This window comes from Bubalus bubalis, chromosome 22 (genome assembly GCF_019923935.1).
Source record: "Bubalus bubalis isolate 160015118507 breed Murrah chromosome 22, NDDB_SH_1, whole genome shotgun sequence".
NCBI classification, from domain to species: Eukaryota; Metazoa; Chordata; class Mammalia; order Artiodactyla; family Bovidae; genus Bubalus; species Bubalus bubalis.
This window is the reverse complement of record NC_059178.1, coordinates 6,269,869-6,292,958: the sequence shown is the minus strand read 5'-3', so window position 1 is coordinate 6,292,958 and position 23,090 is coordinate 6,269,869. Positions and strand designations below refer to the sequence as shown.

General features: G+C 41.9%; 1 protein-coding gene and 1 long non-coding RNA gene across 6 annotated transcripts in view; one reads left to right on the top strand and one right to left on the bottom strand.

The window, feature by feature from the left end:
- The window catches only part of TXNL1 (thioredoxin like 1), a 43,084-nt gene extending 37,487 nt beyond the window's left edge, over nt 1–5,597 (bottom strand). The window contains exon 1 of one of the 2 annotated variants that reach the window (XM_006055282.4): nt 5,333–5,597. In XM_006055282.4, coding sequence (XP_006055344.3) covers nt 5,333–5,430 — 98 coding nt within the window. In that variant the 5' untranslated portion in view covers nt 5,431–5,597. The remainder of the gene's footprint in view (nt 1–5,332) is intronic. The other variant, XM_006055284.4, reaches the window with a different exon arrangement.
- A 197-nt stretch (nt 5,598–5,794) lies between these two features.
- Nucleotides 5,795–22,736, top strand: LOC102393700. Of its 4 annotated transcripts, none has more exons than XR_006547785.2 (5): nt 5,795–5,977; nt 10,474–12,042; nt 16,295–17,070; nt 20,160–20,414; nt 21,938–22,736. It is a non-coding gene; the product is annotated as an uncharacterized LOC102393700 (long non-coding RNA). The 4 variants fall into 4 exon arrangements; XR_003106004.3 differs by lacking the exon at nt 5,795–5,977 and having other exon boundaries at nt 6,740–10,663; nt 11,927–12,042; XR_003106005.3 differs by lacking the exon at nt 5,795–5,977 and having other exon boundaries at nt 6,740–12,042; nt 16,295–16,390; nt 16,943–17,070.
- The last annotated feature ends 354 nt before the right edge of the window (nt 22,737–23,090 follow it).

Sequence of the window (23,090 nt, the reverse complement as noted above, 5' to 3'; positions counted from 1 at the left end):
GCCTGGAGAATCCCATGGACAGAGAAGTCGGTGGGCTGCAGTCCATGGGGTCGCAAAGAGTCGGTCACAACTTAGCAACTAAATCACCACCACCAGACGCCAGAAAAGTTAAATGACTTGATCAAGATTAGACACTTTAGTTAGTGGCAGGGCCACAACCAGAACAGTTAACTCCTGAAGCCAATCCAATATCAGTTTTCTTTGAAAACAAGCTAGGTTCTTCTTAATAAGATTTGTATTTAGTCATAATACAAACAGATTCTATTTCAAGAACTTGCTACTCTTTCCCACTTGCTAAAGTAGTTCTCTACATCAAGCGGTAATGTGTACAAATACACTCAGCTGGTATATGGGTGTGGAAAATGTACATGCCTTCTGAAGATGTTATTTTAAAAGTCTACTTTCTCAGAGGCATGCCTGTAGAACGGGTTGTTTCTAGATGTATTATATTTACTAATGGACAAACATGGTCAAAACTGATCCTATTAGGGACACAGAGTCTCTAGCGTTCACTAAGCGTGTATCGTATGTTATGTAATTTATAAAACCTTTAAATTCATTTAGGCTTCACAATTCCTCATTTTAAAGACAAGAACAATGAAGTACAGTGCTGAAATCCGATCACAAAACCCAACTCAACTGCTATTCCAAAACCTCCAAAACAGTGGCCCACACTGTGCTTTTTGCTTTGTTTTGGTTGTTATTTCTAAGTTAACCGCCAAGATTAAAATTACTTACACACTCTTGAAAGGCAACCAGACAGATTATATACTAGATAATACCATCTTTATAGTGTTAGAATTCAAGAGTGACAGGAGCCTGCAGGAGGATGGGGGTTGGGGGTAGTGAGGGATTGTGCAATGCAGGTATTCCTGACTGGGTATTGGTTAAACAGGTGCAATCATTTCGAAAACTTATCAAACTATGCACCTAAATGGTTTGTGTACATTTTCTGCATCCTTGCTATACTTCAATAAAAATGTTTATTTTTTAAAAAAATCTCTATATATTCTCTAGGGCCTGACGAAGCCCTAGTTATCTTTCTGCCACCTATATCACTTCCTAATATTATTTGCTTGGTCCGTATGGACCGTTGGGCCTGTATTACGGTAAAGTACCTTCAGTCCACAGCAATTTCACAATACATAATTAGTACTATTATATAGCGTATTATTGGGACAAACCACCACAATCATTGTATCTCACCATCCTAATACACAGACATTCTTCTTTGTTGTTGTTGTATTAGTCGCTCAGTAGTGTCCTACTCTGTGACCACCAGGCTCCTCTGTCCATGGGGATTCTCCAGGCAAGAATACTGGAGTGGGTTGTCATTCCCTTCTCCAGGGGATCTTCCCAACCCAGGGTTCAAACCTGCGTCTCCTGCATTGCAGGCAGATTCTTTACCGTCTCAGCCACTAGGAAAGCTATTCTCAGACATTCTTAGACAGTAGCAATAACACCTAACTACAAAGTAAAACCTGCTTGAAGAAAACTGAATATATGATAAACATATCTACAAAAGTTTTACACTCATGAATTCATGATAAAAATCACTCATTGCTGAGTTTTATGGGAAAGAAAACATACATCCTTTTAAACTTGGCGTTAATCAGTGATAACAACTGTTTATGACCACTTAAGTGTATTTGGGTATATTTAAGATTTATCAGTTTGGAGATACCAGTTATAAAAATAAGTTATCACAGTATATAGTCCACATACATAATTCCATCCTCTGAACAGTATGGTTGGGTTACATGTTATTATTCCCATTTTACAGGTAGGTATATGAATATTAGAATGTGAGCTGAACTGTCCTCCATTGAAGTTTTGCAGGCAGAGCTTATTCAAGGCAGCATTTACTGAAAAATATCAGGCTCCATGCAATAAAGAGGTGAATTTGCATCACTCTTCTGCTTAGGCTGGAAAGAACAGGATAGCACTTTACAATCCAAACAGTGCATTCAACAATGGGACCTTAAACAAGGTATCTTAAATAGATCTCTTTGTGACTCAACTTTCTTTTAGTTTATAAAATGGAGATAATACCAAAGATTATTTTGAGGACTGCAGGAGTCAACAAGTGCTTAAGTAAGTCCCTTATACAGACTAACTTAAATGTATTAAGAAGTGATGGTTATTTTAATTGCTTAAAAAAAATACTAGAGAAGGGTGCCATTCATTGGGTTAAAGACAGTTTTTCCAATAAATGGTGTTGGGAAAGCTGGAGAGCCACACGGAAAAGAATGAAGCTGGACCCAGTAAGGGTATAAGTTAAACCATATACAAAAGTTAATTACAAATAGATCACACACCTAAAACTTAAGAGCTAAAACTAGAAAATTATTTGATGAAAACATAGGGAGGAATATCCATGATACTGGATTTGGCAATGACTTCTGGGATATGACACCAAAAGCACAAACAACAAAAGAACACCACCACAGATAAGCGGGGCTTCAGCACAATTTTCCAACTCTGCTTGTGCGTCAAAGGACACTATCAAAAAACTGAAAAGGCAACCAATGGGAGAAAATATCTGCAAATGATACATCTGAAAAAGGGTTAAGATCTCCAATATATAAAGAACTCCCACAAATCCACAACAACAACAAAAGACAAATAACCCAGTTCAAAATGGGCAAAGGACTCCAACAGACATTTCTCCAAAGAAGACAAACGGACAACAAGCTTGTGAAAAGATGCTCAACATGATCAGTTATCAAGGAAATGCAAATCAAAACCACCAGAAACCACTTCACACCCATCTAAGATGGCTATTAAAATATTTTTAAATGTTGACACATAGAGAAATTGGAACTCTCCTGCGGGGCTGGTGGAAATGCAAACCTGTGCAGCCACTGTGGAAAATACTTTGGTGGTTTCTCAAAAAGTCATACACAGAATTACATTATAATCCAGCAATTCTGCTCATAGGTATAACCCAAAAGAACTGAGAGCAGGGATTAACAGAGATCCCTGCACACTAATGTTCATAGCAGTGTTATTTACAATAGCCAAAAGACGGAACCATCCAAATGTCCATCAACCATTCATCAAAAGCTGAATAAACAGTACGTGGTATATACATACAACAGAAAAAGGAAGGAAAATAGGACACATGCTATAACACCGGAGAACCTTGAGAGCATGCTAAAATAAGCCATAAACAAATAGACATATATAAATTTCTAGTTAAATGAGTTTCAAGAATAGGCAAATTGATAGAGACAGAAAATAGAAAAGAGGTTGTTACCAGGGGCTGGGGGCACTGGAGAGAAGGTATGGGAATTTCTGTTTAAGGGTGCACAGTTTCAGTCTGAGATGATGAAAAAATTTCTAGGAGATAGGGGTAATGGTGGTACAACACTGTGGATGTACTTAATGCCACTGAATTGTACATTTTAAAAAGGCTGAAGTGGCAAATTTATGTTACATATAACAATTAAAAAAAATAAAAAATAATATTGGAGAAACACAGAAATTCTTAAACAGAAGAGCAACAATCTGCATAGTAAAATTAACAGAATGGATAAAGCATGGAAATTGAGAATAAAGAATATGGCTTAAAATAGAAATGGAAAGGAAATTAAGAAATAGGTGCTTTAGAAAACTATGTTCTTGGCCTAAAGTGGGATGGTAATAACTTTTCTCACGTCAAATAAATTATGTATAATTCTGTCATTTCTCCTCCTGCTATGGTAAGAGAAAAAGAGAGTTTATCATAAAGGCTCCAAAGTATAAACCCTCCCAATGACTAGAATTAGAAAACTGAACTAAAAATGAGATCTGTTGTTAAAATCACCTCTTCCTTTTCCCAACTTTGGCCTAGGACTTAACAAATGTCTAGGTATTTCCTCATATTAAGAATACTGTCACTATAAAACCAACAAAACCAGGAAGACACGCTTTAAAATCTAATGCACTGCCCCTTTCCGATTCCATAAGAGATTAGTTCCAAAATAACTCTTGTTTTCATCTCTATCTGCTTCCCTCCATTCCCTAAAATGAATCTAATCCTAATGCTACCGTTTAGATAGTCAACATTTATTGAATCATGTTCAACAGGTTTGAAGCACTTTTTGCTCTGAAAGTCAAAACACCCGCCTTGCGTTTATGCAGTTTGTTGTTGTTTAGCCGCTAATTCGTGCCCGACTCTTGCTACTCCATGGGTAGCCTGCCTGCCAGGCTCCTCTGTCCATGGGATTTCCCCGGCAAGGACACTGGAGCGGGTGCCATTTCCTCCTTCAGGGGATCTTGGACAATAAAATGTATTATGTAAAAGTGATACTTGTAGGAGATTTCTCCAAGTTATAGTGTAAACAACTACCAGGATGGTCAAGGTGTCAAGCAGAACTTCTAATCCTTCTATTTGGGTGGGCACGGACATATGCATGGGGAGGTCAGTAAAGACACAAACTCACTGAAACCTTGGTTCTGAATAGCCACTTCCAACGCGGCACTCTCACACAGAAACATACCACACACCCAACGTGAAAGATTCACCGGCTCTGCAACCTATGAATTACGTCGAGATTTACGAAACCCAGATAACACCTTTCAAGTTCCCTCTCCTCTTAAATCACCAGGTCAAAAATGGAGTCTATTCGGTCAAAGCCAGATGTGTGGACACCTGTCTACCTGAACTGTATATATATAAATATATATATATATCTCTCTCTACTATAATTGCCCTGATCAGACGCAACTTCTTACACAAGGCGGCCTAAGATTACTAACCAAAGGACTAACAAAACCCTTAACAAAAGTATAAAAAGTATCCTGACCCAACATCTTAATTTAAAATGCATTAGCTGAGCCTCAGGTCTAAGCACAAGGCGGATTAGTTGCATAGCAGAAATCTTCCTTCACGTTTTCCAGACCTGCAGGTGGCGAAGACAAACCATTCGGTAAGTTAAATCTGGGGGGAGGGGGGTTCCTAAGATACAAGTGACAGCTGGACCCCGGGAAAGAAGGGGACGGACGAAAGCCAAGGGCCGCTGCGGGAAGACGCCCGCAGAGAAGGAAAAGAGCCGGGCCGCCCGCGAGCGCAGAGCTCGTCCAAAGGAGCGGGCGGGGATCGCAGGCCGGGGGACGCGGCCGTCCAGGCCTGCCAGCCCGCCGGAGCCGCCCCCCGGGGCCACAAGCAGGGGCTTCAGTCCGAGTGGCTGAGGCCTCACCCGGCAGCGGCCTGGGGCCTGGGGCCGCGGCCAGGGCCGGACACTTCCGGGGGCGGAAGGAGACGGCATGGCGGGAGGGGCCGGGAGGAGAGGAAGCGGAGGGCCGCGGCGCCCCCAACCCCCCGCCCCGGGCTCGGGCCCGGCCTTACCCCCGCATGGTGAACTTGACCACGGCGAGTCTGGAGCCCGCGCCGCTCAGCTCCGGCTGGAAATCCGGGTCACTCCCGACCGGCTTCACGCCCACCATTCTCGGGGAGCCTGGGCAGGGCGGCCGCGACGCCGCCGGCTTCAAACCTGACGGAGGAGCGGTCCCGGGGGAGGAAGCGGCGGGAGGCGCGGGAAGGCCCAGGCCTGGACTGAGGAGGCGGCGGCCGCGGCGTCTTCTCTCCACGGCGCTCTCTCAGTGCCGAGTCACGCCAGGGAGCGGAGCGGCCGAGGGGGCGGGGCCGAGGGGGAGGGGAGAGGCAAGGGACAGGCCGGCCCGCGGCACCCGGCAGCCACCGCGCGGCAGGGCCGCCTGCGCTTGCGCACGCTGGCGTTATTTCCGCTCCTTCCGTTTGGGCTCCCGCTGCCCAATCCTAAGGCGCGACTTGTGGCCCCACTCTCGACTGAGGGCTCCTTCATTGGCTGGAGTGGCGCAGGCGCGGACGGCGAGTGGTCGCCTGCGCAGGCGCACCTTGCGCCTCAAGTTCACGTCTTTCTTCGCGATGCAGAGACCTGGGGTTTTTTTTTTTTTTTTTTTTTTTTCTTCTCCACTGAAGAGTTTCCTGGGGTTTTTACCGAGGGGTGAGAAAGTGAGAAAATAACCTTCCTCCCGTCCCGCCCCCCGAGGTTCTTGGCTGCTGCCTTAGGTCTTAGGTTCCCTCCGGAAATACTAAGAGTGTAGTTCTGTCTCACACTGGGGACAAACCGCCGCATTAGATAAAAGACTTTGTGGCGACCCCATGGTCTGCAGCGCGCCAGGCCTCCCTGTCCCTCACCGTTTCCAGTATGGACTTTAGGAGCATGTGTTAACGAATTTTCGGTACACTCGGGCTTACTCTGGGTAGTCATCCAGAAGATATGATGCGCCTTTCACTTGTGCCTGAGAACATGGACCTTGTGCCTCAGTTGTTCGGTTGCTAAGTCCTTTTCTGAGTCTTCGCAACCCCATGGACTTGGTAGCCCACCAGACTTGTCCTCTGCTGTCTCGGAGTTTGCGCAAATTCATGTCCACCGAGTCAGTGATGCTGTCTAACCATTTCGTGCTCTGCCACCCGCTTCTTTTGCCCTCAGTCTTGCCCAGCATTAGAGTCTTGACCAGTGAGTCAGCTCTTGGCATCAGGTGACCAGAGTTTTGGAACTTCAGCCTCAGCATCAATCCTTTCAATGAATATTTAGGGTTAACTTCCTGGACAGAGGAGAGCCTGGTAGGCTACAGTCCACGGGATCGCAAAGAGTCGGAGACGACTGAGCGACTTTCACTCACTCCTTTAGGATGGGCTTCCCTGGTGGCTCAGATGGTAAAGAATCTACCTGCAATGTGGCAGACCCAGGTTCGATCCCTGGGTTGGGAAGATCCCCTGGAGAAGGAAATGGGAACCCACTCCTGTATTCTGGCCCAGAGAATTCCATGAACTATAGTCCATGGGGTCACAAAGAGTCGGACACGACTAAGTGACTTTCCCCTCTCAAACTACCCCTCTCCCTTCCTTACATGGTGATGGGAGATGCCACTATTAGAGACTAAGGTTTCTGGGAGTCCCCACCTCAGAACTGCATTTGGCAGTGCCCGTGACCCGAGTCAGCCCTCTGCAGACAGCTGATCCAGCCTACAGTTATGTTTTGTTTGATGTTACCTGTTGGTATCTGTGTATGTGTGTGTGTGTGCGCTGATGATATGGTGATATTTGGGACTTCCTATTACACATTTTGTTTTCCCTGGTATTTTTTCTTTCTTTTTTTGGCCATGCCACATGGCTTGTGGGATCTTAGTTCCCCAACCAGGGATTGATCCCAGGTCCTGGCAGTGAAAGCACCTAGTCCTACCCACTGGACCATCAGAGAATTCCCTCCCTGATAATTTCTAATTGCCTTGTATCCTCAAACTATTTATCTTTATTGTGGTGGTGTTTTAAACTTTCCAGCATACTGAACATTCTATAATGAAACCTTGAGCACTGTCAGGGTAAGGGGCGCCAACCCTCCCTGCAATGGAAAATCTGAGTAAAACTTGACAGTCAGCCCTTCATATGCACAGTTCTGAATCTGTGGATTCAGACAATCATAGTACAGATTTAGTGAAAGAACTCTGCATATAAGTGGGCCCTAGCAGTTCAAAACTATGTTGTCCCAGAGCCCATTGTATTTTGTCTCTTTTTTTTTTTTTTTGGTTATCTCCTTTCTGGAGCCTTTTATCCTCATGTTTAGTCTAGATTGATTACCTTATATTACCTACTACATGGCTGTCATCTGGGATTTCCCTTCACTGATCATTTGAGTAAGCACTACAAGTCCCTAAATCCACTGCTTTCCTTTTCTATGATACTGCTCTTGGGTAATAGAATTGTTAGATCATATGGTAATTCTTGGGCTTCCCAGGTGGCAAGGTGGTAAAGAACCTGCCTGCCAATTCAGGAGACGCAAGAGATGCGGGTTCTATCTATAGATCGGGAAGATGCCCTGATATAGGACATAGCAACTCACTCCAGTATTCTTGCCTGAAAAATTCCATGAACAGAGCAGCCTGGCGGGCTACTGTCCATGGGGTTACAGAGAGTTGGACCTGACTGAGCACCTGAGCACTCAGCGTGGTAGTTCTAGGTTAAAGTTTTTAAGGCACTGCCAAGTGGCACCATGTTACATTCCCACCGGCAATGCTTAAGAGTTCCAGTTTTTCCACATCCTTGCCAGCACTTTTCTTTTCTTTTTTGGGGGGAGGGGGCAGTGGACGGCCATCCTAATGACTATGAAGTGGTATCTCATTGTAGTTTTGATGTGAGTTTCCCTAAAGACAAGGCGTTGAGCATCTTTTCATGGGCTTTGTGGTCATTTGTTTTCTTTGGGGGAGAACTATCTAGGTAGTTACTTTGCTCATTTTTGAATTGATTTTGGGGGGATTGTAGGATATATGTATATATTGCAGCTACTAATCCCTATCATATATATGATTTGCAAATGTTTTCTCCCATCTTATATGTTGTCTTTTCACTTTCTTGATAGTGGTCTTTGATGACAACAGTCTTTAATTTTGATTAACTTTAATTTGTCTATTATTTCTTTCGTTATCTGTGCTTTTGGTGGCATATACAAGAAATCTTTGCAAATCCTGCATGATAAAGATTCTTTATATTCTCATTAAGAATTTTATCATTTTAGCTCTTATATATAGTTCTTTGATCCACCATCCACCATTTTTGAGGTGATCTTCAATTTGATTCTAATCATTTCAGAGCATTCTGGTATAAAAGATAGGTACAATTTTGCAGTTTAATACACATTTGAATGTTTGTTGGGCAGGCATTATGCAATAACTGTACCATCTCTGATCTTCATTTACCTTTAAGTTTAATCCTTTTGTAAAGCCAGTTTTCAAAAAGCAGGGGTAAGAATTTAATGAAGAAGAACTTTTATTCTACAAAAAAAATTCCCATAAATTCCTCTGAGATATACTTCTTTAAATAACTAAACTTTTATTAGCAGAAATCCAGGGATACAAAATTATTGATGAATCAGATAAACTATATAAAATCCTCATTAACTTATCAAAATTACACCTACCTCAATATTCTACGTACTCTTGCTTAATAGTTCATCGTTAGCTTGTACCAGTAGAGAACTTAAAAAAACAAAGCTTATTGACTGGGTAACTTTAAAAAAAAAATAATTTCAGGTGAGAAACTTTGCTTTATTTTTAAATTTTTGAGGACAAATTATGTAATTTATATAGTATAATGATTAACTAGAAAGGAAATCCTGCTTCATAATTTCTAAACCCTTTCTGGTTGGAAGCCATTGAATTTGAAAACTGAAAACATTTCCCGTAGTTGTCCCTAGGTGGTGCAATATCTTTTCAATCTAAGGGGTGTGATCTCCCCTTAGACAGCAGATCCTTCTATTGACCAGATAGACAACTTGTCCCACTGAATCCTTCAGTGTTGGAAACCAGGCGTTGTCTTGGAGGAGAGAGTTTCCCAGGATGTCGTTCAGTGATCTGTCACTGTCATAAATCTGCTCCTCCGTGAACATACTGGAGAAACTTGCTGACGATTCTGAGTGAGTTTTGGGTGTTTCCCAGAAACCCAAAGTAGTTTTTTCTTCTGAAACTTATATCTGAGGTTCAGAAGTCATTAAGCTATCTAGAGTTGCTATTAAGAAAGCCAGATATTTAGACAAATATTTCCATCAACTCAGCCTCTGAAATAAAAAATCCACATTTTAATGTTTAGAAAGAGTATGCTGGGCGTTGGTAAGTCGTTGAAACTGAAAAATTAAACAGAAGTACACATAACTATGTTTTCACTTAGTTACTTATAAAGAGAGTTATTTTTCCTGTGGTAGTGTAGTAGATATTGTCCTGCTAGAATATACAAATAGAGAAGAAATTAAGGTTTTCACTGTATTCAAAGCCTTTTCTCTGGCATGTCCTCAAGCACACACACACACACACCCCCCCCAAACATATGCATCCTCCTCAGTTAGTCCATTCTTGAGTAGCAGTACCTACATACTGTGAGTACACCTGAGAACCAAGCGCTGAAGGCATTCAATAAAAACAAAACATATGTTAGTGGCTTTCATACAATAAGGAAGTGGTTATTTAAGGTTAAAAAAAACATTTCTCACCAAAATTCAGAATATTAGAATCAGAAGGAAGTAGGAGGATCAGTGCTAGGCATCGTATGATTTTACCTGTAAATATTTCAGCCTGCACATCTAGAAGACAAGGCTTCCTTTAAAACTTATAACCAAAACACCATTGTCACACCTAAAGCGTTAACAATTCTTCCTTACTGTCATCAAATATCCACTCAGTGTTAAAATTTCCCATTTTTCTCCTAGTTTATAACTTATTTGAATTAGTATAAAAATCAGATATATACATTGCATTGCTCGATGTGTCTGTTTCTCATCTCCTACTGCAACTTTATTTAGGGATTTCAGTGGTTACAACTTTGTGCTTCCAACGAGAGGGTTTGATCTCTCTGGTCAGGGAACTAAGATCCCACATGTCTCGTGGTACAGCCAAGAAAATAATACAGCACAAAACTTTATTTAATCTTTAATTCTTTTTTCCAACTTTTTTTATCAGAAAATATTCAAGTGAAGAGAAAAGTTGTAGAAGCAGAAGGAGGAGGAAGAGGGAAAGGAAGATGGTGCAGTGGGAAGAGGGGTACCCCTTCTTGCTTGTCATTGATTGGGGGACTCCCCAAGAAGAGTGTGCTCTTGACTAACTTCAGCTTGCTCAAGCATTCACCAGGAGCTGCCCCAGGGATAGATAGGTGAGCTCGGGTGGAAAGCTGAAGAGACCCTGGAGAAGCTAATAGCACAAGCAGTGAGCAAACCATTCTTCATGGGGCTGGGAAGTGGATTTTTCTCGAAAGGGAATCTGGCACTATTTGTAGCACACAGATCCCCTTAATCACACAGGTTTGAGGAGCAACCCTTCCTGGGCTCTCATGGGCCCCTAATCCTGACAGGAAACAGAAGTGGGAGGCTGGCAGGGCGAACCTCAGCCCCTGTTGCTGCAGCTGGTGACAGAGCTCCACATGGCATCCACTGCTTTCCCCCTCAGATCCTAGTTTCCTCTTGATGATCTCAATGAGGGGCCCCGAAATCCTCAGTTGAGAGGAGCCTGAGCACCCCCAAATCTCATCACCTTCCCTCCTTCCAGTTCAGAAGGCATGGGTTGGGAGCACATAGAAATGTTTCTGGAAAAAGACATCCAGTTACTTGGAAAGAAGTCGCTAGATTCAGTGGAAGTCATGAGATGGAAAAAAAAGAGAAGTCTCCCCAGTTGATTTTCATGTCATGTGAGAAAGTACAAAGGGAAACTCTTAAAGGGTTTTACAATTACACAAAACCATGCAAAGAACACTTAACCCACTAAGCTGCGACAGGATGATGAGTGAGTTCTCTAGGGGCCCACGTGAAGACCCAAACGTGACGTGACTTTAAGGGCAGTGGGTCCATTAAGGAAAGGACAGAATTAGCAAAGTGCTAGGCACTGTGGGGAACACCAAACCACAGATTTACAACTAGATGAGGAAGAAAAGAACAGCATGCATGAAACAGTTTGAAAATGATAGTTGGAATGAGGACAACGCTAGACTGCTGGGCAGCGCTTGACCATCTCTCTCTCTCTTCTGAAAATCATTAGTTTGGAGGAACAAACCTTGTTGCTTTTTGGAGAACCTGGAACTTAGGAAGTCCAGGAAGTTTTGGTGTGCTGTAGGAGAATAGCTACTAAATTCTAAAGACAGAATGATACTTGAGTTTTTTGTTTTGATACCTATAAGCAATAAAACGTAGCATGTTGAAGTTCCTGACCCTTACCCCGTGGGTTCTATGTATATAATTCCAGTGACAACTGTGTATTTTTGGTTAAAACATCAACAACAATGACAACTTGCTCGTTTCATTGTCTTTCTTTCCCATCCAGTTCACATGATGTATTGCTGCTACATTAATATTTGTGGCTGAAGCACCCTACAGTGACTGCCCAGTGACTCATGCCCTGTATAATCCTCTCTCTTTGTGTGCAGATGAGACCTGTGACTTGCTTCTAAACAAATAGAATATGGCAAAGGTGATGGACTGTGACTTCCCTGATATAGATAAGTTATAGATAGGTTACTGTCTATATCATCTGTATCTACAGGTATGTGACCCCATTTTTCTTGTGCTCAGTAGAGAGATGCTCTTTACTGACTTTGAAGAGGTAGGCTGCCATGCTGGGAGAGGAACGGGATTCTTAGCCATATGAGTGCTGAGCGCAATCGCTCAGTTGTGTCTGACTTTGCAATCCCATGGACTACAACCCACCAGGCTCCTCTGTTCATGGAATTCTCCAGGCAAGAATACTGGAGTGGGTTTCCATTTCCTCCTCCAGGGGATCTTCCTGAACCAGGGCTCAAATCCACATCTCCTGAGTCTCCTGCATTGGCAGATGGATTCTTTACCACTGTGCCACCTGGGAAGCCCTAGCCACAGGGAAATGGATGAGCCTGAGTGGGCTTGGAATCAGATTCTTTCCTAGTCAAGCCTTCAGATGAGAATGCAGTCTGTCTGACACCTTAGTAGCAGTCCTGTGAGATCATGAGCAGAGGACCCAGTTCATCTGTGCTTAAACACCATTCCCATGGAAACTGTGAGGCAATAAATGCATGTCATTTTAAGCCACTAAATCTACAGTAATTTTTAATACAAAAAGAAAAATGCCATAGTGTATTGGTCAAAAATTTTCCATGATGGACTTCTCTGGTGGTCCATCAGGTAAGACTGTACTCCCAATGCAGAGGGCATGGGTTCGATCCCTGGTCAGGGAACTAGATCCCACGTGCCACAGCTAAAAGATCCTGCGTACTGCAAGGAAGATTAAGCGTCTCCTGTGCCACAGCAAAGATCCAGTGCAGTTAAATACATAAAAATATTTAAAAATTCAGTGGCTTTTTGTTGCCTTTAGAATAGAGTCCAGGGAATTCCTTGGTGGCCCAGTGGTTAAGACTCTAGTCTTCTATTGCAGGAGGTCTGGGTTTGATCCCTGGTCAAGGAACTAAAATCCCACAAGCTCTGCAGTGTGGTGAAAAAACAGTAGAATAAAGTCCATAAAGCTTCTCAGGACAGTCAAGGCTTCCTGTTATCTGAATTTACTTGACTTTTCCCCAAGTTATTTTTCTATTACTGGGTCTAGGCCCACTCTCATAAAGACTACATCAAGCTAAGAGAGAGCGCTTTCAACAAAGAGTCTTTCAACAAAGACTGCCTGTTGAAGGAGTCCCTCGTGGGCCAGAAATAACTGAGTCCTTATATCATAGTTTCTCGTTATGTATGTCTACTTTATGTCCTCTGAATTAAGCTTCTTGTTTATTATATATATAGTCATGTCTTACATTTCAGTACCAGCAACAAAGTTGTTTTCCTTTCCAAGTTTTTCTTAGTCTAAATCCTGCCCATTTTTGTAGATCTCCATAAAATCAAATGTGATTATCCAGCATAACCCCAACCCAGAAGTAATTCATCTCTTTCTCCACTACTCCTTACAGTGTGTATTTCTCACATTCCACTATATCGCAGCCATATATCTTGATGGACATGTGTCATTCAATTTAGTTGCCCATCATCCAAACACTTTTTAGGGAATTCTCTATTTTGTGAGTCTTGGTGGGAAGCAGAGACTGCCTTCTGTAGAAATTAAATCTGCCAAATTCTTGCTTCCTCACTTTGCTTTTCAGTTAAGGTTCAATAACTATATATTGCAGCAAAAAATTTTATTATTTAAGTCTTTGAAAATTTTTATGGAGAAAGCAATGGCAACCCACTTCAGTACCCTTGCCTGGAAAATCCCATGGAGGGAGGAGCCTGGTAGGCTGCAGTCCATGGGGTCATGAAGAGTTGGACATGACTGAGCAACTTCACTTTCACTTTCATGCATTGAAGAAGTAAATGGCAACCCACTCCAGTGTTCTTGCCTGGAGAAACCCAGGGATGGGGGAGCCTGGTGGGCTGCCGTCTAAGGGGTCACACACAGTCAGACACAACTGAAGCAATTTAGCAGCAACAGCAAGATTTTTATATAATTCCTCAAGAGTTATGGTTAGGATTCAGTTCAGTTCAGTCACTCAGTTGTGTCCGATTCTTTGCAACCCCATGGACTGCAGCACAGCAGGCCTCCCTGTCCATCATCAACTCCCAGAGTTTACCGAAACTCATGTCCATTGAGTTGATGATGCCATCCAAATATCTCATCCTCTGTTGTCCCCTTCTCCTCCCGCCTTCAATGTTTCCCAGCATCAGGGTCTTTTCAAGTGAGTCAGCTCTTCACATCAGATGGCCAAAGTATTGGAGTTTCAGCTTCAATATCAGTTCTTCCAATGAACACTCAGGACTGATCTCCTTTAGGATGGACTGGTTGGATCTCCTTGCAGTCCAAAGGACTCTCAACACAGTTCAAAAGCATCAATTCTTCGGCGCTCAGCTTTCTTCACAGTCCAACTCTCATATCCATACATGACCACTGGAAAAACCATAGCCTTGACTAGATGGACCTTTGTTGACAAAGTAATGTCTCTGCTTTTGAATATGCTATCTCGGTTGGTTGTAGCTTTTCTTTCAAGGAGTAAGCGTCTTTTAATTTCATGGCTGCAATCACCATCTGCAGTGGTTTTGGAGCCCCCAAAAATAAAGTCTGACACTGTTTCCACTGTTTCCCCCTCTATTTGCCATGAAGTGATGGGCCCAGATGGCATGATCTTAGTTTTCTGAATGTTGAGCTTTAAGCCAACTTTTTCACTCTCCACTTTCACTTTCGTCAAGAGGCTTTTAGTTCCTCTTCACTTTCTGCCATAAGGGTGGTGTCATCTGCATATCTGAGGTTATTGATATTTCTCCCGGCAGTCTTGATTCCAGCTTGTGCTTCTTCCAGCCCGCATTTCTCATGATGTACTCTGCATATAAGTTAAATAAGCAGGGTGACAATATACAGCCTTGACGAACTCCTTTTCCTATTTGGAACCAGTCTGTAGTTCCATGTCCAGTTCTAACTGTTGCTTCCTGACCTGCGTATAGGTTTCTCAAGAGGCAGGTCAGGTGGTCTGGTATTCCCATCTCTTTCAGAATTTTCCACAGTTTGTTGTGCCACACAATCAAAGGCTTTGGCATAGCTAATAAATCAGAAATAGATGTTTTTCTGGAACTGTCTTGCTTTTTCGATGATCCAGTGGATGTCGGCAATTTGATCTTTGGTTCCTCTGCCTTTTCTAAAACCAGCTTGAACATCTGGAAGTTCATGGTTAGTATATTTTTGAAGCCTGGCTTGGAGAATTTTTAGCATTACTTTACTAGTGTGTGAGATGAGTGCAATTGTGCAGTAGTTTGAGCATTCTTTGGCATTGCCTTTCTTTGGGATTGGAATGAAAACTGACCTTTTCCAGTCCTGTGGAAAATGGTTAGGATTAGGGTATAATATTGGGGGTTTCCCAGTTGGCTCAGTGGTAAAGAATTTGCCTGCCAAAGCAAGAGACTTGGGTTTGATCCCTGGGTTGGGAAGATCCCCTACAGGAGGAGATGAAAACCCACTCCATTATTCTTGCCTGGAAAATTCCATGGACGAAGGACCCTGTCAGGTTACAGTCCGTGGGATCACAGAGTTAGACAAGACTGAGGTCAGCACATATAGTTATATAATACTGAAAGTATTAGAATGCTGAAGATAAAAATCTTAATTTACAGAAAGATTATATGTGTAATATATATATGTGTGTGTATAAAAGTGAATTTTTCTGAACTCAATATCTTAAAATTTATTTTAGTCCTGTGGTTTAGGAGATTACACACATATACAGATATTGGCAATAAACTTTGTAAACTGGTTGGAGAGGGGCCAGAATGTTAAAAGTTGGAAAGTTTCTCATTAATGTTCCAATTAACCTTTCTATTAATATTTCAAGTAATATTGATATTACTTGAAACACAGTAAGTGTACAGTTAATGTTTGTTGAATAAAAGGGTCAACTTTGTCTAGGAAATATAACTTACAGATTTTCTTTACAAAGCAAAGAAGCTTTCACACAACCTAACATTATCCTTTGGTAACACTCTGTCCTTCCTTTATTTCCAAAAAGTCCTTACAGAGTGTAAAGGGGATTATGGACTTAATGGCTTAAATGTATTCATCGTCACAACAGAGAGTAAGTGTATTTAACCCAGCTGGCCAAGGAATTAATATCTTCTGTTTAACATCATTTTTATGCTCTTCCCTCTTCTCTGATGTGATTGCCAGGCCATTAGTCAAAGTAGAAAAAAATCATAGAAGTCCAGTTTGCAGTATAAGACAATTTCAGAATTATTGATTTTCAAGTGTTCTATTGACTTTCTAGGTCAGCATTATGATTTAGTTTTTCTCATTATGGTAGAAGCAGAGCTGGTCTCTACAAATCAACAGAAACAGCATCTCAGAAACAACACCTGAGACCTAAAGGATGCTAAATGGCCCAGTGAAGGAAACTGGGGTATGCCATTTAGGACGCTGATGGATCTGTAATGTGTCTGTGGGAAGAGAGTGTCTAAGATGGGAGGAGGAGAAGGAGAAGTTTGCCACAGCAGCTGTAAAGAAAAAGAACAAAGAGTCTCCCTCATTACTCAGTTCTAAAAAGGGTTAAGTTGCAACTCACTGCAGCTGCCCACAGTGTGCACTGAGGGGAATTCAGGATGAAGAATAGGATGAAGTCTTCTTGTTTTGAATATATAGCCCCAAAGCAGTTAAATGCATATTCAAGAAAGAAATTCAGTGATGCCAGATTCTTGCATAGAAAAGCACTAAAATAATTATTTGAAATTCTCTGTGTTTGTCATTAGCAGTAATCTTTTTACCAAGATATATGTTTAACTGCAAGTATTTCCGAGCCAAAAAATTCACATAGGCTCCTTGCCTGCATCCCTACTTCTTTGCAGCGGTGCCCTCAGAGTTACTTACATGCTGTTTCCTGGACTATAGTTCCCAGTAAGGTCCGTGAATAAAACTCAACTCACAACTTCTACATTGTTTTCCTTCCGGTCAACAGTTTTGGTGACCATGGAGTGTCCCACAGCTGACTGCTCTCCTTTGCCTAAACTCTGCACAGATCCAAACACTTGCTACCAGCCAGGCCCCTTGTCCCTGTCCATCTCCTAAATGAGCCCAGATGATACGGTAAGTTTCTCCTAGTCTGGAAACTTCTGTCTTAGATGATTGATCCTGATTTTTATTATGTGGTGTATAGACTCCACACTAGTAGAGTTTCCCTGGACTTAAGGTAATTCAGGAAGGACGTACCTTGAATTCTAAGTTGAAAGATGCTGGGAAGACTGCTCAGTTGAAAGACACTGGCGAGGTTTGGACTGGGTGATTAGGTAGGAGATGGTCCTGTTCTTTTCCTTGAATGGGTTGCTTTCATAGAGTTTGTTGGAATAAAAGTTAACATACCATAGGTGAGCTTTCAGTTCTGAAGATAGGGGCAGAATTCCTCCTGGCCGGTTTACGGCTCTCTCAGGCAACTGAGAAACTTGTGGAAGTGGTAGAGGCAAGTCCTCCCATAGCACAGCGGCCCTTTGTGACACTCATCTATTAAAGAAACTTGCTTGTCTGGGACTTCCCTAGTGGTTCAGTGGTTAAGAACTTGCTTGCCAGTGCAGGGGACATGGGTTCAAGCCCTGATCCAGGAAGATTCCACATGCCGTGGAGCAACTAAGCCCGAGCACCAAAACCGTGGGGCCTGGAGTCCGTGCTCGGAGACAAGAGGAGCTGCTGCAGCGAGTAGCCCCCACTTGCCACACTAGAGAAAACCTAGTGTAGCAACGAAGACCCAGCACAGCCAAGAATAAATTTAAAAAATTTAAAAAAGAATGTATTTTTAAAACCGAGGGAGAAGAGACCTTTTTAAATTCAAACTGCTAGAGAGGCTCCCTCACCCACAGTCTGATTCATAGCCTCCTTCAGATTCTGTCAAAGATGAATTGTTCAGTCACTATCTTGTCTGACTCCTGTGAATACAAATTTCAAAAGTCTTTTCTGCAAATAGTAAAAATCCTTAGCCATTTGAGTGGATAAACTTAACTTATTCCACTTTTTTTTATAAACTAGTAAGTTTTATATTGTAATACATGTTTCTTGACTGAGTTTTAAAATGAAGCTGTGAGATCTCCGGTTGTTATCTGTTTATCTGTCTGTGTGTACATTATAGATATGTCTCTACCTCCAGATGGTATTATCAAATCAATTTGTTAAAGAGCTCTATTTAATTCACTTAAAAGTAAGTCCTCATAAATTAAATATTTATAAATGTTACAGTAACTAACCCAAATGACTTTCAAGTTTACATGATCTGGGAGATATTCAATATTAAATTAATATACAGTATTAAAGTTTATTGGTTTAATTAATACAGACATGTCTTTTATTGAACCTAGGTTTACTAAAAAGTTATCAAATATTATCTCTGTTATGAAATTTATTAGCAAGAAGAATAGCTTGGGATGATGGCTAACTTGGTCTAATGTCTCATGAAGGATTTCATGCATAATCTAAACATAATTGTTGGGAACAAGTAAATAAATACAAATGAGGTAAGCGCTGTTAGGGGAACTCTTTCTGTTTTATGGTGGTGTGCACAGGAAATGTTGTCTGCCATTCTAGTAAGTAAATAATGTCGCCTGCCATTGCAGTAAACAAGGGGCAAGCCATCAGCCCCTATAGCCCCTCATATCCACCACCCCAAATGGTGCGCCTTGAGGGGAATTCAGGAGAGAGGAAGACAAGGAGCATTATTTGCTTTGGACACTGGCCCTCAGTAGTTAAGATGCGTATCTAGGGAATGATTTCAGTGAGCCCAGCTTCCCGCGTCTTCCTATAGATAGACAAGCACTAGAACCGTGAACTCCTAGTGCCTGTTTGTGTGATTAGCAGTCATTTGGGGATGTTTGACTACTGTTCTTTTTCCCTGCCAAGCAAAAAACTCATATATATCCTGGCTCCTCCCTTACTTCTTTGGAGCAGTTTTTCAGTTATTGGAGAGGTTTTCCCCTGGGTTATAGTCTTCAATAAGGTCCCCAAATAAAATTTAACTGAAACTTTTAGATTGCCTTTTTTCTTCAGTCAACTGTATGTCTGCTTATAAATGGTAACTGAGCAACTTGAAACTTTAAAGTTTTGCTAAGTTAAGTTAAATGATAGAAATTTATTAAATATATAGATGATTGTCAAGTAAAAAAGATACTGAAACATTAATTACTGAACATAGGCTTCCTTTTACAGAGAAACTAAAGACATTCAGGACTATTATGGGGATGCATGGATAAATTTTCTATAAAACATTTTTAGAAATCACAAATAGTATTTGTAAGTTTGCCTATTTATAGAGTGCTAATGTGAAAAGAATTCATAATTGCTTCTTAATTTTCACTACAAAGGAAGGTTTTTAAAGCTTAAGAACTCTATTATATGTAATCAATTTAATTAAATAAAGAAAACATCTTCAGAGGAAAGGAAAAATATAAAGAATGGAAATGCATTTCATTAAAGGAAAAGAAAGTGATTTTTATCTTAAATCTGATTATTTCTAAATGGGGAGGAAAGGGACAGACAAATAAGGATATAAAAGATTTGTGAGAAAAAAAGGAATCTTTATAAAGGAATTCTATGTGGGGTCAAGATTATCTAAGAGAATAAATTTAATTATGAAAATAAATTTTAATATTAAAGATAAGGTGGTGCAAAACTAGAGATTTATTTTCTTTCTTTGCTACGAGGAAATTTTTTTGATGTATTGATATGCTTTTTGATAACAGGAAAAATTTTCTTTCCTTTTAAGTGGTCTGTTAACTTTCTGTAAGGGCTTCTCTGGTGGCTCAGTGATAAAGAATCCGCCTGCCAATGCAGGAGACATGGGTTCGATCCCTGGGTTGGGACGATAACCTGGAAAAGGAAATGGAAACCCACTCCAGTACTCTTGTCTGGGGAGTCCCATGGACAGAGGAGCCTGGTGGCTACAGTTCACTGGGTCGCAAGAGTCAGACACGACTGAGCATGTACGCACTCACGTAACTTTCTGTATTTTGCCTTTAAAATCTTCTATTGTCACTCTGGTTAACTGAGTAAGTATTGTTTCACAGTGACCTATGATTCTACCTGACCAAGTGTTTTAAAACATTTTTGATATCTTTGACAAGCTTTCCCAATCAAGTTCTAAATGAAATTTAAAAAAAATATACACTTTCATCCATCTATTTACTGGGCTGCGCCAGGTCCCAGCTGCACAAGAAATGGAATATTTCCTGCCACATCTGTAAACAAGGATGTCACCGTCATCAGCGACTGCAGCCCTCCACTGTGAGCTGGTGAGCCCTCAGAGAACTCAGCAAGGAGAAGAACACCTGTGATCTAGCAGCCATCAACTACAGCCACTGCCTATGGTGAGCCTTGAGGAAAGGAAGCCCAGAATGCGAAAAATGCAGGATCCTGGCCCACAGACCCAAGGTGCAATCAAAGAAATGATTTCAGTAAGCCTAGACTTTTGCATCTTTCCATACACAGAAAAGTGCTAAATTGCTTGATTTGAGATATCTGGTTTTCTTTAATTAACAATCATCTTTTAAAAAGTATTTACTTATTTATTTTTGGTTGCGCTGGGTCTTTGTTGCTTTGCGCATGCCTTGCCTAGTTGTGGTGAGTGGGGCTTCCTTCGCTGTGGAGCACGGGCTTCCCACTGCAGAGCTGGGCTCTGGGGTGTGTGGGCCTCAGAGGCCGCAGCACACAGGCTCAACAGAGCAATGTTTTGATGTTCAGACTACCTGCCCTTTGTTGCAAAACCTCTGTGTAACCTGGTCCTCTCCTCACCTTCTCGGAGCAGTTCTCTCAGGGTTACTTGAGATACTGTCTCCTGGACTTTAGTTGTAAAAATTTCCACGGAATAAGACTGAAGTCTCAACTTTCAGGATGCGTGTACTTTCTCAGTCGGCACTCGGGATCTTCAGCTGTGGCATGAGAACTCCTAGCTGTGGCATATGGAATCCAGTTCCCTGACCAGGGATTGAACTCAGGCCTCCAGCCACTGGACCACCAGGGAAGTCCCCTAAATGAATTTCTTTTGATCTCTAGCAAACTTTGGGATGCTTCAGAGGGCTTCTGAAACATCTCAAAGAGAGATACTAAACTAATGAGGCTTATGTAGTATTTTAAACTACATGGGAAACATTGTCACTGATGATAAACCTTCTTAGGTTTTATCGTGTGGGTATATGTTACTAATATAAAATTACTAAACTTTGGATATATCCTGGTATATTCTCAATCATAAATCTAATTCTTGTCTCAATATACTGTGTGTCACAGACATAACCAAATTTCCTTGTCAGTTGTAATTAGATCTTTAACCATCCCATTTTCAGTCTTTTGTCGTTTATACAGACAGTTATTAGTTTGCTCTGATGCTTTAACAAAACTGAAGACCTTCATAAAGATTCATAAAAAGGACTTTTTGACAATATAGGCGTCTGATAACTTTCTTTTTTTTTTTTTGGCTGTGCTGAGTCTTCACTGCTGCGTGGGCTTTTCTCTGGCTGCGGCAGGCGGGGGCTACTCTTGACTGGGGTGCACGGGCTTCGCGTTGCAGGGGCTTCTCTTCTTGTGAAGAACAGGCTCTAGAGCATGTGGGTTTCAGTACTTGCAGCTCCCAGGCACCAGAGCACAGGCTCAGTATTGTGGCGCATGGGCTTAATTGCTCTGCGGCATGGACCAGATCTGGGATCAAACCCATGTCTCTTGTGTTGGCAGATGGATTCTTTACCACTGAGCCAGCCACCAGGGAAGCCTGGGTTTCTGGTAACTTTGAGATCATACTACTGAACTGAGTAAGAAATACCAAAACTCAAATGGAAAACCTCATGGCTTTGTAAAACTACTAACAAAACAATCTAAATCAACAAGAATTAATTGCATGGGACTGAATGACCTGATAAATAAAATTTATAATTTTATGGCTTTTTCTCTTAAATATTAATGGCTTTTACTATTTGTTTTCCAGAGAAGAGTAAACCTTTCCTTGTACAGTAACTACAACAAGCAGCAAGTTGATAAAGTATACCTTTGGAGATGAAGATAAGACATTTACTTTTTTCCCCTCTACTGAATCTCTCCAGAATTTGCCTTCTACAGCAGGCTCCCCTCTGGGCTTGTTGGCTTATCATGATCCTGGTTACAACTAGTTACACTAATCAGCGTTGTGAACTTTTCTCTGTTGTCTTCAGACTGTTTATGTTTTATGTCTCTTGATGCTATACTGTGACTTTATTAATGCTATTAGCTACATTACTTATGGGCTTCCCAGATGATGCTAGTGGTAAAGAATCCACCCCCTGATGTAAGAAATGCAGGTTCGATCTCTGGGTTGGGAAGATCCCCTGGAGGAAAGCATAGCAACCCACTCCAGTATTGTTGCCTGGAGAATCCCATGGACGGAGGAGCCTGGTGGGCTACAGTCCATAGCATCACAAAGAGCTGGACACGCGTGAAGTGACTTAGCACAGCATATCAGTGCTAAATATGCCTGTCTTTTATAAGATTATTGTTCTTTACATTACTTGATGTATAACAAAACTAATGATGGATAATTGTCTTGAGGCAACTGATCACATATATAGCTTTATACACGATTACTTAGGAAAAAGCAACAGGAGAGAAGCAATTCCTGGATCATAATAGACTGCTGCTGCTGTTACTGCTGCTAAGTCACTTCAGTCGTGTCCGACTCTATGCGACCCCATAGACGGCAGCTCACCAGGCTCCCCCATCCCTGGGTTTCTCCAGGCAAGAACACTGGAGTGGGTTGCCATTTCCTTTTCCAATGCGTGAAGGTGAAAAGTGAAAGTGAAGTCGCTCAGTCATGTCCAACTCTTAGCAACCCCATGGACTGCAGCCCACCAGGCCCCTCTGTCCGTGAGATTTTCCAGGCAAGAGTACTGGAGTGGGGTGCCATCCAGAGAAGTTTAGGTTATTCAGTTCAGTTCAATTGCTCAGTCGTGTCTGATTCTTTGCAACCCCATGAATCGCAGCACACCAGGCCTCCCTGTCCATCACCAACTCCCAGAGTTCACTCAGACTCACGTCCATCAAGTCAGTGATGCCATCCAGCCATCTCATGCCCTGTCATCCCCTTTTCCTCCTGCCCCCAATCCCTC